The following is a 17,178-nucleotide window of genomic DNA, read 5'->3' as shown; positions in this document are numbered from 1 at the left end:
TTTGTGGAGTCAGCTTTTTCTCCTTCTTATACTCCTGGCATCTCTTCCAAAAATGTTAAGTGGAATTTCTCCCATGTGTCTCTGCCCCCTCCATGTAATCATTCTGGTTGCAAGCCACACGTGGTTTGAGAATCCTGTTAGGTCTTTATAGCATCTGCATCTTTAGCAAAATACTGGCTCATAAATACCCAGTAACTATTTGCTAAAGAAACAGGAGCATAAATAGGATGGAGCACGCATGTGTGCATGAGAGAGGAAAGAGAGAGAGAGAGAGAGAGTAGGAAATGAAGAAGGTAGAACAGACTGAAGAGAGAGACAGAACAAAAATATGATTGAATGTATCTGTCCTCAAAAGTTCAGTTTTTTAAAAAGCTTCCTTTAAGGATCATCAGTTCAACCCACCTAGTATGGAGTTTTGTAAGGACTTTCTTATTTAATTCCCACAGCAAACTTTGCATATCTAGTAATTTCCCCAAGAGACAGACTCCCATCTCCCACATTCTCTTCATTTACTCGGCTGAGATCTGAACGAACTCATCTGAATTCTGTAATTTTTCTGTTGATTCATTTGTAAAATTACTGAGACATTCCAGGCTATCTCGACCCCGCAGATGACAGAAGAAATATGTAACTCAACTTCTGACAGTTTCCACAGCGATTTTGTGTTTCTAGACTGCTGTGTAAAAATTACCCATCTGCCAAGAAATGTACTAGGAGGGCCTAAAGTAGCTCTGAAGAGTAGACAGTAGCTTTCTTAACAACACTGTCAGAGACCCATTGTGGCCTAAATCAGGGGTGTACAAAATTAGTTACACACGGGATGACTCAAGGAAATTAAAAGGGTTTCTTATGGACTATAATTTTTTTTCCATTTACACTTAAAATAGCTTTCTTGAGCCCCATTGTGTGGGGAAGGATAGAAATATCCAAACAGTGCTCCAGCTTCAAGAACGGTAGAAAGAAAGGGATTTTCAAGAAGCATGGCTGAGGTTATAAATTTTATCTATTTTAATGTTTATTAAAACATAAAAGGAAAAATCAGAATGACTGTAAATTAGTCCCTGTGAGTAGACTGGGACATTTAGAATCACTTCGCTTACTGAACAGAAAAATGTTAGTGAGAACGTCAACCCTACTTTTAGGCCTTAAGACATGGGTATTGGGGCCTGTCTGACCATAAGCAACTCCTCAGAGAGTAATTTTTCATATTTTACCTCCATATGGTGTTTTCAACTTCAGCACGTGTGTTCACATGCATTTTCTCATTTCTTCCCTGAAACAGCCTCACAAGGACTAGGTATCATAATCCTCCCGTCTCAATAAATGGCCTGTCCCTTCATCTACTTGCTCAGACCAAGAACCTTGGGGTCCTCTCTGACATTTCTCTTTCACTTTCACCCCCTCATATTGTCCATCAGCAAATTCTATTCACTCTACCTTTGAGAGAAATCTAGAGTTCAGCCTCTCCTATCACCATTTGGATGCCAGCCTTTAACCTTTATCCCCCTCACTTGTGCCTTTACTGCGTAAACAGCCCCCCTCTTGCTGTCCTTGCTTCACTGTAGTCTGTCTCTAAACATGAGCCAGAGTAATTTTTTTAACACACAACTCAGATCCTGCCACTCAAATGCTGGAAAACCTCCAACGATTCCCCATCTCACAGTCAAAGCCAGTGTTGTTACCATGGCTACGAGGCCCGATCGGATAAAGACTCCACTACCTAAATGACCTTGATCACGCTTCCAGCCACAGTGGCCTCCTCACTCCTCCCCAAAAACACCAGGTACACCCCCACCTCGGGGCCCTTGTCCCCACTTTTTCCTTGGATGCTTTTGCCTTGGATGTCTCTTCTCCCCTCACCCAGCTTTCCACAAGACCCACCCCGATTTCTCCATGTCCCTGTACCCTGTCAGAATGCCTTTTCCGGCCCACCTGTGTCCTCTCTCTCTCTCTTACTCTGCTTTATTTTCAGCAGAGCACCCGTCATCATTCACACATCACGTATTTCTTTGTTTATTAGTTTGTTGTCTCTCTCCCCCCATTACACTGTGAGTTCCTTGTCATCGGGGGCCTTTGTCTTCCTTGTCCAAAGTAGCTCCTACATGGCCTGCCATGTAGTAAACGTCCAATTCTAGAATTATATTATTCGTTCTGGTCCAACCTTAAATGGCGGGCCCAAAACTTGAATGAATACAGAGCTCCCTTGATTCCGCTTTGGTTTCATCCAGTGAACTGACAGCACCCAGCATAATTTACAGCAGCTCTGATGTTCCTGTTATGCTTTAACAAAACTTGAAGGGGATGCAGTTTATATAAGTTGCAGCCATGCTTCTTGAAACCCCGTTTCCTCTTCCATTTTCTTAGCTGAGCTGTTGCGTTAGACCTCTTGTTCGTTACACCTGTCACACTCTTCTTCCCTCCCTGTAAGTCTCCAAGACACTGCTCAGGTTGGTGCAGCCTCTCACACAAGACTACAATGACTGGCCTAGTTGAGTATTTCTAGGATTCCACTTTATCTCCCTTGTTGGCTTATTTTCTACAAATGTCGATTAGGTCAAGTTGGTTGATAGTGCTGTTGAAATCGTCTGAATACTTACTGATTTTCTGTCAGTTATTGAGAGAGAAGTATTGTAATCTCTGACCATAATTGTGGATTTGTTTGTTTCCTCTTACGATTCTGTCCATGTTTGGCTCATTTATTTTGAAGCTCTATTATTTTTAGTTTATGCCATTAGAGTTAAAGTGCATTTCTTTTATGCAGCATGGATTTGGCTCTAGCCTTTTAAATCCAGTCTGAAGATCTCTGCCTTTGAATTGGGATATTTAGTCTATTTCTATTTATTGTGATTATTTATATAAGCTTTAAATTAAACTTGTTTGTCAGGGCACCTGGGTGGCTCAGTTAGTAAAGTATCTGCCTTTGGCTCAGGTTATCATCTTGTGGTTTGTGGGTTTGAGCCCCGCATTGGGCTGTGTTGACAGCTCAAAACCTAGAGCCTGCTTCAGATTCTGTCTCCCTCTTTCTCTGCCCTTCCCTGCTCCTATGTGAGTGCCCTCCCCCCCCTTTCAAAAATAAACATACATTACAAAAATTGCTATTTATCATCTTGCTTTTTGTTTTCTGTTTGTTCCATCTGATTTTCGTTCCCTGTTCTTCTTTTTTCTTTTTTTTTTTTTTTGCCTTCTTTTGGACTAACTGAATATTTTTATGATTCTGTTTTATCTTCTTTGTTGTATTATTTTCTGTAAATGCCAGTTAGGTGGATTACCTAGAATATAATCCTTGGCAATAACCACTTACTAGCTGTAAGCAAGTTGCTTAACTTCTGTGGACCTCATTTTGCTCAGCATAAAATGGAAGTCATGATAAGTTTGCCTCATAAGGGTGTTGGGAGAAATTCCACAAGTTAATACACATAAAGCATTTAGAACAGGGTCTGATATATGGCCAGGGCTACAGCTATGGAACAGTGGTGGTGGAGGTTATCATTACCCGTGTTTGCTACCATTTATTTATTGTGCATCTCCCCAGCCCAGGGCCTCTTCCTGCTGGGCTGTGGCACGAAGACTGGGCATCTGAAGCCTTAGCACCCTCCATGCTCTCACTCGCTCTCCAAGGAGGGGAGTAATGCCTCCAGAAAGAATCTTAGTTTTGTCTTAATGTGACTGCTCATATTTTTTTAAATTGTTTTTTAACATGTATTTATTTTTGAAAAAAAGAGAGAGAAATAAAGGCCGAGCACAAGTAGGGGAGGGCCAGAGAGAGGGAGACACAGAATCTGAAGCAGGCTCCAGGCTCCGAGCTGTCAGCACAGAGCCCAATGCAGGGCTTGAACTCATGAGCTGTGAGATCATGACCTGAACCAAAATCGGATACTTAACCGACTAAACCATTCAGGTGCCCTAGAATTTCCAGCATAAATAAATAAATAAATAAATAAATAAATAAATAAATAAATAAGACCCTGCCTCGTGACCACTTGTGATGGGCTGGGCACCACAGTGGCACAGAGACACAGGGAAACCAGTATAGCCCCCTCTTCCCTTAGGATCAGGCCTCACTCTCCACCTAGACCAACAAGCACCAACTTCTCATTTTCTAGGCTCTTCAGTGACTTCTGGCTTCATGGCCCCCCACATTGAAACCTCAACCTGGTTTTGGTTTCCATGTCCCTCTCAGCCATCCTTACCCCTTCATGAGGGGTCTGGGGGCAAGTGATGCTGGCAGAGGTCCTGAGGGGAACCCTGTACTCTTCTCCCTGGCCTGGGTGCTCGTCCCCAGGCATCCTGGGAAGAGGCATACAACAAAACACTTCCCCACGAATAGCTATGGGCACCCACCACGTGTAGGCCTAGTGCTGAGCCCAGGAGATGCTTACTAAATAGAACGGAGTTACTAATTCATTGATACAAACATCAGATGAAAGAAGACTGTCCCATTTTTTGTACAAATGACAGGTTACAAGCATCACTGTGGATGCTGCGCTGCCAAGTAGTCCCAGGACACAGGGACACTGAGGCCAGGGGGCCATCGAAAACCCAAGAGCATCTTTCTCCTTCCTCTGTTTTGTCGTTTGTAGTTCATCCTGGCCTTTCACTGAACTAAAATGACAGGGACATCTTTCTACTAGAACTACTATTTCTACTACTGCTACTACTCAGGATAACGACAAGCAACCATATTACCTAATATCACTGAGCACTAACTGTGTGCTAGTCTGTGCTAAACGCTCACCACGCGTGGTCTCCATCAGTCCTCACGACAACTTTGCACGCTGTCCCCATCTTACAGCCAGGGAAACGGAGGCACCGGCAGCTACGCCAAAGGGCACTTGGTGGCAGGGCCCAAATTCCCACACAGGTGTTTGCACTCTGAGTCCAAGAAACATTTACCAGGCTAAACTTTTGCCTCTGACTCTAGAACGCTGATTTATATGTAAATCCAGATCTCCACCATCCTGATGGCCCCAAGAGAGAGTTGAGGGCCACGAATGCCCATGCTGATAGATCTGTCTGGAGTGTGAGGAGCTTGAGGGGAAGGCCAACCGTGCGTTTGCCATGATGGAACGCCCCTCTGCTGCAGGTACCTCGTGTTCTGTCTACGGAGCGCATTTCAGCCTAAGAGAATTCGGAGCCGGCGCTGACTAGACAGAAATGATACAGTGCAGCCCTCAGTTTTTCTCGGTTTTGACACCTTCTGGTATGTGCCAAATTAGCAATAAATTCTGAGGAAAACCTCCGAGGGAAAGCCCCTCCTTCACGCAAAGCAACTGATACTTTGCAAAGGAGGATTGTTGATTTTTCTCCGATCCCACTCAGCTTTCCCATTCAGAAGGCTTTCACCAGAAAAGCTTGATTGGTATAGCCATTCGTGCATGTTCTCACTTCCGGAAAGAAATCAAAGTTCGTAGGAGCACCTGGGTGGCTCAGTCCGATAAGCAGCTGATTCTCGATTTCGGCTCAGGTCATGAGCTCATGATTTGTGAGTTCAAGCCCTGCATTGGGCTCTGTGCCAACAGCTAGCTCAGAGCCTAGAGCCTGCTTCGAATTCTGTGTCTCCCTCTCTCTGTGACCCTCCCCTGCTTGTGCTCTGTCTCTCTCTCAAAAAGAAACCAAAAAAAGTGTTAAAAAATTACAAATTTCAGATGTAGTGTCTGTGTTAACTGTTCTGAATTTCTCTATGTGAGTTCAAGTTAAGGAGAAAAAGAAAATGGGTAGTAGCTGCCAGATATAATTCCAGAAAAGTAGGAGACTGTTATAACCCTGCTAGTCATTACTACAAATACAAAATTTTTCACCTACTTTCTGCATGATTTTTATTTCATCTGTTTTCCTATGTCCATATGTCCGAGCTTCAGTCTCACGTATTTAGCTATTATTTACTATGAGTAGTGATACACTTTCCTCTATACACAGAGATAGTTTATAATAAGGCTGACATTTATTGTGTATCTACTATCTGCTATGCCTTGTGCTTATATTTCACAAGAATCATCTCATTGAATCCCCACAACAACCCTTTGGAAGACGAACCATTTCCTTTTCCAGGGCACCAGATGGTTAAGCACCTTGCCCAGAATCTCTGAGTAGCCATCATAATGAGAAACGGAAGACAGTAATGCTAACAATTACAGGCCAGCAAACCCTCTCCCTCTTTAGCCCTGGCCACACCTCCCTTTGGGTCCACATCTGTCATGAACACGTTAATGTATTAGGATTGCAGTTGGGTAATCCACTCAGCAGTGGAGCTGACCATGTTGGCCTTGGGGCTGATGCACTTACCAGCCATCTAACTAACCACTGCCATGGCCTCCGTCCTGGTCCAGGCATTATGCTGCCTCTCGCTCCTGGTCCACTGTCACCAGGTCCTCATTGACCTCCCTGCCTTTTCTCTTGCCCCTTTCATCCACAGTGGCTTCTCTATCCAGCCACCCCTGGGACCATCTTAGACATGTAATCACGTCTCTTCCCTGCTCAAAACCCTTCCATAGATTCCTATCCCGACTTAGAATGAGTGTATTAACAATCTGATTTAGCCATTTAAAAGGTCACTCTGTCTGCTGTGTAGTGAGTGGAGCAGGGGCAAGGGGGAAGCAAGGAGGCCAGCTAGAAGCCCGTTGCTGTGGCCCAGGTGGACAAGATGGAGGCCTGACCGAGGAGCAGCAGTGGGGATGGAAACAGTTGAGATGTATTTTGGATGGAAAACCCAAAGAACTTAGTGATGGATTGCATGTCTTTAGGCAATGTTTTAAAATCTCACCAGAAACATTTACAAAGGTTGCTCTAGGTTCCCAAGATCACCACCTTCCCAATCAATTGAAACAAAACCAATACAGACTGACGTCCTACTGTGTATCAAGAACTGTACTAAGAATGTAAAAACAATGACAAAGTTCTGTGCTAGGAATTTAGAAATAAGAATTTAGAAAGAAGGAGTAAGGTTCCTTCCTCAAGGAGCTCACAATCCAGTAGGAATAATAAATAGAAAAACAAATTATAGGAGTGTAATCATTGTCACAGAGGAGTCATCAACAAGCCCCAGGGGGGTGAGGACGTCAAGGTAGGGATTTAAACTTAGAAAGAATGTGAGTTTGAACATAGGAGCTGAGAGAAGACATTGTGAGGCAAGTGCAAAATTACAGAGGTGTGAACCTTCCTGCTGTGGTCAGGGATTGCAGATAACGTAATGCACAGATGCTGAATCTAGACAGTTGAGCAGGGCCAGAAGAATGGACAGGTTTTTAGGCCAGGTCAAGATGCTGGATTTTATCTCTATAGACCATGGTTTCCCTGAGTGTATTTATATCTCTGACGGTACATACAATCATTTTAGTGATGTACAGACAAGCAAGTGTATGTTTGTTAAATAGTTACGAACTATTAAATTTAATTTAGTTTGTTAAATAGTTATGCACTAAATTAAAATATGTATTTTAATGTGAGTTACAAAATATAGAACTAGTGGGTCAAGGCTATACTATAACGTTTTCTTTCAAAATAAATGTAGTCATGTATCATAAGTGAATTTGAAGGAATATGTCAAGTAAACCATAGAACAGCTGGACAGGTACAGGATAGATCGTGAAAGTGGAATGTGAGTGGGAGAGATTCGAGGCTCCTTTCATGTAAACAGGGGAGACCCACCGAAGGCATGACAGCATCTGCAAGTGGTAGGCTGCATCCCCTGGTCAGGACGGGGATGATGAAAATCATTCTGAGTGTCTCTGACACCCATTAAAAGTTTCTTCTACAGTTGTCCATGGAAATACAACTGTGGGCTAGGGCTGAAATACTGTGGGTGTGAAAGGTAGATACTGAGCAGAGTGATGCACTTGGCAGGAAGTGAAACTCAGTTTCCCGTGGTAATGAAGGACTAGGGATGAGAAAACAAAAGAACCCCCTGGGTTTCTGGCTTAAAGATATGAGCCCATTTTGGCCACCAGCCAGTTCCCAGAGCCCCTGAAATTTGTCAACAGTATAAATTTTAATTAGGTACATTCTTCTTTATGTTCCAAAGTGGAAGTTCTGTCTGATTCCAGGTAAAGGGAGGATTTGGAAGTTGTCTGGTTGATTTTTATAGCAGATAAAAGCTAATTTGGGAACTTGAGTATTTGAATGTTTTTGAGTATGACCAGTTGAGAGATCTGGGTCCAGTAGAGGCTGAAAGGCAGGGGCCCACTTCCTTGATCAGTGCCAGTTGAGGGTGTGGCAGTCCACAAGGCCAGTGGAGTAATTCACGAATGAATTAGTAAGACTGCTCATAAAATCTCCAGATAGCTTTGAGTTATTCCTCTGTAATTCTTAACTCTCCTTTTATTTTACTTTTCCGTATCAAGATGAATTTCCATCAGCAGAAGAGCATTTGGGGAAAGGGGAGAGTTATAGGGAGGACTTTCTATGTTGACTTGAAATTTCCTCCCTGTAATATACCTGCATTTGACAGAATTACAATGAAAAGGCAGGGGGCAACTCCGGACTGAGCCTCAACATGAGGTGAAGGGGCTGGTTGTAGAATTTAGCATTCTTTTCACTCTCGTACAGCTTTGACAGAAGTTTCCCTACCTGGTAGACTTTTAACACATACAAAATTAAGTCTCAAGGTCACATTTTTCGAGGTGCTTTCTGGAATCCATCAAGAAATATAAGTCAAGTGTGATGAGGGGCCACAATTCCTTCTGGGAGTGGAAGTGAACCTTGCCTGCTATTCCTTATCCTCAGTGACACAGCACCAAAATTTGAGTTCCTTTTCTGAGCCACGTGCATTTCCTTGTTTATGAGTACCAAGCTTCATGGTGAAGTGAATGAAACAGTGCTGTTGCTCAAGCATTAATGCAACTCTCTTTCCTTTTCCTTAGGTATTTATGGGCCATCGGTAAGAATGTCTGGAAGAGATGGAAGAAAAGGTTTTTTGTTTTGGTCCAGGTAACTCTTCAACTTTGTCTGTCTTAAGAGCCATCAGTATTAAGGATTTGATAGGATTAATATGGTTTTTATTTGAGGAAGAACTTAGAGCACACAGTGTTCAAGCATTTAGCTTCATGAATTCTTACCCTTTGTGTAAGTATGTGACCACCATTCAGAGGGACATAGAAATTTCTATGACCCACAGCACTCTCTTGTGTTCCTTTTCCCAATATTTACATCACTTTAAAATTATAAAAACTAATGCATGCTCATTATTTTGGAATCCTGGAATACAGAAGTAAGTAAGATGAGCAGGAGCGGTGAGCTGCTGGTGATAAAGGACCCCCGGGAGGAAGCAAGCATGTGCCTGGTTAGGCCAGTAGGAGCACTGACACTGGTTTAGAAGAATGTGCTATTTCCAAAGGTACTAGGATACTCATTATGAATAAAGAGTCAGAATTTATTCAGACTTTTGATATCTCTTTTACTGTTTGGTATGCTTGATTTTGAATTCCCTGGCTTTGGGGGGAGTGCACCACTCTTCTTGATTCGTGAGGCCTTCCAAAAGTCTTAACTGACCACCTTTATGTTTAACAGTCTGGAATATATTTTTCCAGATCAACTCTTTTGTGTATGTATATATACACACACACACACTCATATATATACATATATATACATATATATGTGTATATATATGTATATATATGACTAAACTCTGTGTTGTCCACAGTTCGCTTGGTTTTTTTTTATGTAAAAAATTAAAAAAATTTTTTTACATTTATTTATTTATGAGGGACAGAGTGAGACAGCACAAGCAGGGCAGGGTCAGAGAGAGAGGGAGACACAGAATCCAAAGCAGGCTTCAGGCTCTGAGCTAGCTGTCAGCACTGAGCCCAACGCGGGGCTTGAACCCATGAACCGTGAGATCATGACCTGAGCCGAAGCTGGACGCTTAACTGACTGAGCCACAGAGGTGCCCCATTTTTTTTTAAAACATAAATCACTGTAGACATTTTTCAATGTTTGCATAGATAGCTCTGGCTCAAATACCTGTAGAATTTTCCTTTTGGAAGGTCTTGTGGGATTCCCCGGTTGAGACTATTATTAACCGTGCAGTAAGTAATACCTATCTATATATAGATACTGATGTGGATGCAGATATTGGTATTAATAATACATGAGTGGGGCGCCTGGGTGGCTCAGTCAGTTGAGTGACTAGCTTTGGTGCAGGTCATAATCTCATGATTCGTGAGTTTGAACCCCGCGTAGGGCTCTGTGCTGACAGCTAGCTCAGAGCCTGGAGTCTGCTTCAGATTCTGGGTCTCCTTCTCTGTGACCCTCCCCTGCTCGCACTCTCTCTCTGTCTTTCAAAAATAAGTAAAAAAACACTAAAAATTTTTTTAAAAATACATGAGTAACGTATAAATAGTACCTTTGCTCTCTTGTCTATTTAAGAAAAAAAATGTCCAGAAATAGTGCTACTTGTCCTTGAGAATCTCCCCTGCCCTTTTTAAAAATTGGTTCATCTGTTTCTTGCATCAGGATTTTTCAGTTTACAGGGCATCTGCCATTATCTCTTTTTAATTTGCGATCTCCACTAGAGCATATGCACTGTGATTTAATTTTTAAAAAGTATTAATATATACTGTATTCTGGAAGATGCCACAAAGCGAGGCAACTTGTAGTTCAGTGACTGAAGGTGTTCATTGGGCTACTGTGTTCACCATAGGCATTGACTAGTATGTAGAGCCATTCCAATTCTAAACCCTCACTATAAAGCAATGGCCTCTTAGGCCTGGTGGCCTTGAAGGTTCTCCCAACCCTGACCTTCTAGGATAAGACTTCCTGTAGATCTAGTCAAGCCTCTGCTGTGCCACTAAGGCAGAATGCATCTCTCTGGCCATAAACAAGAGGTCATCTTTGCTTTTGTGATTGCTACGGGGCAGAAGAAAACCTTAGAATAAATTAGCCTAAGGGAAACTTTGGAATGGTGTCCAATCTCCCAAATAATCCACAGCTAGGCAAAGAAGATATTTCATCCTGAGATATATTTCCTCAAACTATCAACTATGTTTGATATTTTGATATCAAACATACCTAAATATGGCCGATATTTATTGAGCATCTCCTCTGAGTAGGGCACTTGGTAGGTCATAGAGAAGAACTATGAGGACTGGTCTCTCACCTCCAGAAGGGAATCTGTTAGAAGTGCTTTATATGTGTAAGCAGCAGAAACAGACCCAAGCTAATTAAGGTCATAATCATCATCATCATCATCATGTATTAGAAGCCTCTTAAGATAGTTTAAAGGATTGTTGAAAAAGCTGAAGAAGCCATCCTTACTACAACAAGACCCAAAGAAGTTCCAGAAATCCAGGCAGAGGGAATCATGGCCATGTCATCAACGTGGTCCTAAGACAAAGTTGGCCTGGACCACTTTCCACCCTTGCATCTCCATTCAGTGGCTGAATGTGAAAGAGAAATTGATTGAGCCTGAGTCACAACCTGACTTTTAGCAGGGGCAGCCCATGGCACTTTGATGAGTAGTCCCACGGGGCTGTCTCCAATGCAAAACTAGGATACCATTACCAGAAGGAGAAATGGATGCTAGGCAAGCAAAAACAGTTGGTGCCCACTCTAAAGAGAGGGCTTTATAAAAATGGAGAAGCAAAAGGCACCAAGAGGCAGCACAGGATTATGGAAAATTCTCCCCCATCCAGCACCTCTCACTGGGCATAGTGGCCTTCCTTGGAATCACCTGTGAGTTGGTCTGGCCTCTCCCAGTAGATTATGTGTTATCACAGGGCCAGTTTGGTTTCATTCATCTTTGTGTCCTTCCTTCTTTCCCTCACCACACAATTACACATCCTCTAGCTCAGTACCTGATATGGGCATCCGGGAAATGTTTGGTGGAAGAAAGAAGGAAAAGGAAGAGTGAGAAGAAGGACCCAGACTAGGCTTCAAGTGGTTCTGAGAAAGGAAAGATCAAATGGCCTGGAGAGTGGCTGGTGACAACTTTGCAGAGGAAGTGGGACAAGTGGCCCTCTCCCAATAATAGAGAATCTCCCCTCCTCCCCTTGAGCTAGCCATTATTGATCCACTGGACACATGACTTTTCTCTGAAAATCTTTGAAATGACAAAATACTTAGAAATAGCTGACCTCTCACTCTGCAAGTGACTACAAGGGGGGGAAAACTTTTCAGGAAAGAAACACAAGGAAATGTGCCAAAAATATCAGTGAAGCCCGTCTGTACAATATGTACTGAACTGAGGAGAGAATGATTGTTTTAGGCAGTATAACTGGAACACAGACGTTTTAGGGCCTTCACACTGAGCTTTCTACCACAAGAAGATATGAATCGCGCAGTTGCTAAAAACCAAGTTCTGCACTCACTGTAAAAATCAGCAAAGAACATACCAGCCCATTTAAAGTTCAACATTTTTCTTAGACGGCAGAAGAGAGCAATTTCTGGATCTCAATAGATTTCACTTACACATGGTTCTCATAACTTTCAAGAACCATTGAGGTTTGTTGGGTCATTGATCCTCCAAATGTAACCATCAGTTTCAACTTAAATCAGATTCCTCCCTTAACCACCTCTGTGGCCAGCAGAGGTGACGTGCCCGCCCACCATCACAAAGCCCTGTTCAGCACAACAATGTCTAAAAGCAGTTTGATCCTGCCTAGAAAACACCGCATTGTCTTTGGATTCTTTCCACTTTTTCTCCTCCGTTGCTTAAGTGATCACATTTACAGGTTCTTTATCAAACCGATAACCCAAATACTCACCCCTTTTGAAACAACCCCAGTGTCATAATAGTTATGAGACACGTTCAAGGCCACCCTAGTCTGGCCCAGTTCAAGGGAAGCGAAATCTCTCAGGCTGCTTGGTTTGCTAGGTGTTGGTTTCAACCACAGGTATAAATGATCACCAGTTTCTTTTAGCCACCCAACCCTTCCATCGAAACTCAAAAGGCAAAACCAGGAGAACCACCCTGGCCAAATGTGGGGAAGGCTGAAGGAGCCAGGGGGGACACAGATGGCCCTCAGCCTGTCCCTCACTCCCCAGGCAGCCTTGGAACCAGCTTCAAGGACATCACTGTGCAGACCACACACAGGAAGTACATCTACCCAAGTGACTCACTCAGTGTTTCTTCCTTTCTACTTAGATGTTAGGTCTCAGGAAGTATTTTTATAGAGAGTTTGCAATACTTAATTCCCAATACAATTATGAATTCCATTAAATGTAATTCAAGGAAAACCATTTGGAAAACCAAAGAGGAAGAAAACACATCCAACACCTGTCTCAATATCATCTCCCCTCCCAGCCCCAGCCCCTCCATCCCACATGCAGACAAGCATACAGAGCTACATCTTGGTCTATAATGCAGAACTATTAAAATTCTCCCTAAGTGAGATTTCCTTTTAGTGTTACGACCTTGGGGGAACCAAAAGATAGATTGTAAATGGAATTCCTACTAGCCAGGGACAAAGGACATCTTCAGAGAGGTTTTGAGCCAAAGCAGTGATTCCCATTTTTAAGGACTGTGGCTAAAATCATGATGGATGTGGCTGGAGGCTGCCCCCAAGCTGGTGGCGGGAGGGTTCTGTGCCACAGACTTAAGTCTTCCTATGCAGTGAGGTGGTGTTCTCCAGGTATGGGCCTTGACCACCAGCACTGGGTGCTATTTAAAATCCACATCCTGGGGCGCCTGAGTGGCTCAGCTGGTTACGTGACTGACTTCAGCTTAGGTTATGATATTACAGTTCATGAGTTCGAGCTCTGCTGACAGCTCACAGCCTGGAGCCTGCTTTGAATTCCGTGTCTTCACTCTCTTTCTGCTCCTCCCCTGTTGATGCTCTGTCTCTCTCTCTCTCAAAAATAAAAAACATAAATAAATAAATAAATAAATTAAAAATAAAATGAAGGCTCCTGTCCCCTTCAGACAACACCAGCTCAGAGTTTATGCCCCCCTTGGAGCAGAGCATCAGAATAGTGACACAGATGATTACACGCAAGTGACATCACAAAGCTTCCTCAGCCACGTTCCTTTACATTCCAATCAATGCCTCAAAAACATGGCTGCAAACTCTAGCTGAGGGAGTTAGGGGAAATGAGTCCTCCGCACCCCAAGTCAAGAAACTGCTGGTAAATTCATTCTAAACCCTAGAAGCCACGGCAAGGACCAAACACTCTGGTTGCCCTTGCTAGGAACTCTGAGCAAACCAATGCTAATGATAAATGTGCCAATTCCTGAGAGCTCTCCCCGGAGTTCCCGCCTTGGGGGCGTGAGGGGAGGAATGGAAGCCGCCAACTCATCATCCAGACCAGGCTAGGAAGTCTCATCACTCTGATCTTTTTGCTTTACAAATATTTTACTCAAAAACTAGAATAAAATAAACTTTTTCCTCTATGCCCAAAAGACTTCAGGTTAAAATCAGTTTTTGACGGGTCCTCAGCAAAATATTTCTGAGCTATTTTTTTCCCCTTCTAGCACCACACAAACCATAATATTATGTGGCTCTTCTAATAATGCTAACAATTGCTCACATTTGTGTGGCCTCTTAGACTTTGCAAAATGTTCATCCAGTTGGTCTTTACAGCCTTTACCGCCTTTACAGTTGGTCTTTACAGTAAGGACACGTCTTATCCCATTTCATATTTGAGGAAAGTGAGGTTCAGAGTGGTTAAGTGACTTGCCCACAGTCAACAGCTAATAGGCAGCCAATGTGAAACGTAGCACAGGTCTTCTGACTCCAAATGCATTCCAAGATTCCAAGCACTTGGTGGGACCGGTCTCCAAGAGATTTATGCATATACAGTGTTCTAGAATTAAATGACCTTGCATCAGACAGAAGCAGGACTACCCTATTGCTGACTCCCTATGTAGAATATAAAGACTAAAAACTCTGACTGCTCTAGCTTCTGGAAAACTCACTAAATCTGAAGGAGATCAAATATTGTCAGAAAATGTAAAGTGCCTTGGAATATAGCAGTTGTCACTCAGGAAACCATATTAAAATAAGTTAACCCTGCAAATGAATTGTAAGACCTGGATGCCTGGGTGGCTCAGCTGAGCATCCAACTTTGGCTCAGGTCATGGTCTTGAGGTTCATGGGTTCAAGCCCCACGTGGGGCTCTGTGCTGACAGCTCAGAGCCTGGAGCCTGTATTGGATTCTGTGTCCCCCTCTCTCTCTGCCCCTCCCCCACTCACACTCTGTCTCTTTCTCAAAAATAAATAAACATTAAAAAAAATTTTTAAAGAATTTTAAGACCTATAAGTAGTGGTTTTTAACTCTCCAAATGTTCATTTTTCCCACTCAAGTTTACAATTCCCTTAAAGAACATGTCTATTTCTATTCTGGTTGCACATGACATCAACCCAAACTACCTTAAGTTTTCAAGGGAGAAGAATTGTATTGGTTAGTTAGTTAAATTAGCAATCTAACAGAGAGTCTTCTGGCCAGGCTAGGTCCTAGCGGGGCTCAAGCAAAGCCCTCAGCGCTTTGATCCTCTATCAATACCATCTCTTGATTGTGCTTTCTGATGAGTAGGTATCACCCTCAAACAACTTCCTTCCATGCAGAACACTGGGAAGGCTCAAGATTTACTCCAGTTTAGCAGCCTCACAGCAAAGAAAGCTTTTCATCCTCAGTAGTTCAAGCAGAGCCTCTGATTGAGCTTTTATTGACCCAATGCAGTCACGTGCTCATCTCCGTACCAATCACTGCAGCCAAGAAAATAAGATTCGGACTGGCTAGGCCAGGGCCCTATGTCCCACCCACCCTACCTCCAGCCCCACCCTACCTCCAGCTAGAGGTGCAGATACCGCTACAGGAGCTATATAATAGGCTGAAAGTGGGGGAAATGGTGATTCCCCAAGTAAAATCAGAATTCAACTACCAGGGAAATTAATGCTCTGTATTCAAACATAAGAAATGTTCCACAGTGATCATCTCCGTTTAAAGAGAATGAAACTGAATCCCAGTAGAGTTAACTGAATTACCCCAGGTCACACACCTAGAAAATAACAGATCTGAAGATCAAATCCAGGTCTGTATAGCTCTAAAACTACTCTCCCTCTATTCCACTAAGTGGCCTTCAGGTTAACGTCAACCAGGAGTCTAGGATTTAGACTCTGTGGCCCTTCATTTACTACCAAGTCACATTAAGAATGGTTCTAGGGTGCCTGGCGGCTCAGTCCACTTGATCTTGGAGCTGTTAGTTCAAGCCCCAAATTGGACATAGAGATGACTTAAAAATAAGTATTTTTTTTTAAAAGCCCCTGGGTGGCTCAGTAGGTTGAAGTCTGACCCTTGATTTCGGCTCAGGCCATGATCTCAGGGCTTGGTATGTGGATTCAAGTCCCGCCTCTGGCTCTGGGCTGACAACAGAACCTGCTCAGGAGTCTCTCATTTCCCTCTTTCTCTGCACCTCCCACATTCTCTCTTTCTCGCTCTCTCTCGCTCTCTGTTTCTCTCTCAAAAACGAATAAACTTTTTTAGAAAAAAATTTTAAAAATTTAAGTTAAGCCTATTTTTAAAATAAAAATATTTCTTGATCCCAGGAATTCTATTCTTCATATCATAAAAATGTCTCCATCTTCAAATCTTGGCTCAGTCAGTGCTTCCTCCCGAAAACTTCCCATGGCCACCCACTAGACCAAATTCTTGAGCTCGCCTGGTACCATATATCTCTCTTTCAAATCCATGTCCCGATCAAAGTTACACATTTCTGAGGGAGTGTGATTAATGTCTGCCTTCACCCTAGACAAGAGAGTGGAAATCATATCTGGTTTTGTACATCTTTATATTTATAAACATTTATTTTTATATTTTTATAAAATCATGTCTTTTTATAACTTTATATTTATAAATATTTATATTTATATATACAACATAAATGTATTTATAAATATAAATATTACATCTATATATAAATATGTCTATATAAATAAACATAAATATTATAAATATTATAAATATAAATATAAGTATCACATCTCTATATTTATAAATATATAAATATGTTATATATTCATATATTTTATAATGTATAAATATATATTATAAATTTATATACAGGTTATCTAGCATCAAACGTATTACCTAAGCGTTTGTTCAATGAATGAATGAATCTACTGTAAATAAAGAACTCTTCTCTAAAATGGATATATGTGAACTTTGGGCAAGGGCTAGTGACCGGGGTTCTGTAAAAATAACAGCTGAGGCTTCATAAGGAATGATGGTGAAGGCAAGGAGAGGGGT

At 42.4% G+C, this 17,178-nt stretch overlaps 1 protein-coding gene and 1 long non-coding RNA gene across 3 annotated transcripts in view; one reads left to right on the top strand and one right to left on the bottom strand.

The window, feature by feature from the left end:
- LOC115273780 overlaps positions 1–14,657 on the bottom strand; it is a 33,320-nt gene extending 18,663 nt beyond the window's left edge. For both annotated transcript variants that reach the window (XR_003900943.1, XR_003900945.1), the window contains exon 1: positions 14,461–14,657. This is a non-coding gene — a long non-coding RNA (uncharacterized LOC115273780). The remainder of the gene's footprint in view (positions 1–14,460) is intronic.
- CADPS (calcium dependent secretion activator) overlaps positions 1–17,178 on the top strand; it is a 467,826-nt gene that overhangs the window by 285,845 nt on the left and 164,803 nt on the right. Inside the window, 1 exon segment of the mRNA XM_029917033.1 lies at positions 8,856–8,922. Within this exon segment, the coding sequence (XP_029772893.1) occupies positions 8,856–8,922 (67 nt within the window).

This window comes from Suricata suricatta, chromosome 12 (assembly GCF_006229205.1).
Source record: "Suricata suricatta isolate VVHF042 chromosome 12, meerkat_22Aug2017_6uvM2_HiC, whole genome shotgun sequence".
In the NCBI taxonomy this organism is placed as follows: Eukaryota; Metazoa; Chordata; class Mammalia; order Carnivora; family Herpestidae; genus Suricata; species Suricata suricatta.
The sequence above is the reverse complement of the archived record's forward strand: the minus strand, read 5'-3'. Positions and strand labels throughout refer to the sequence as shown.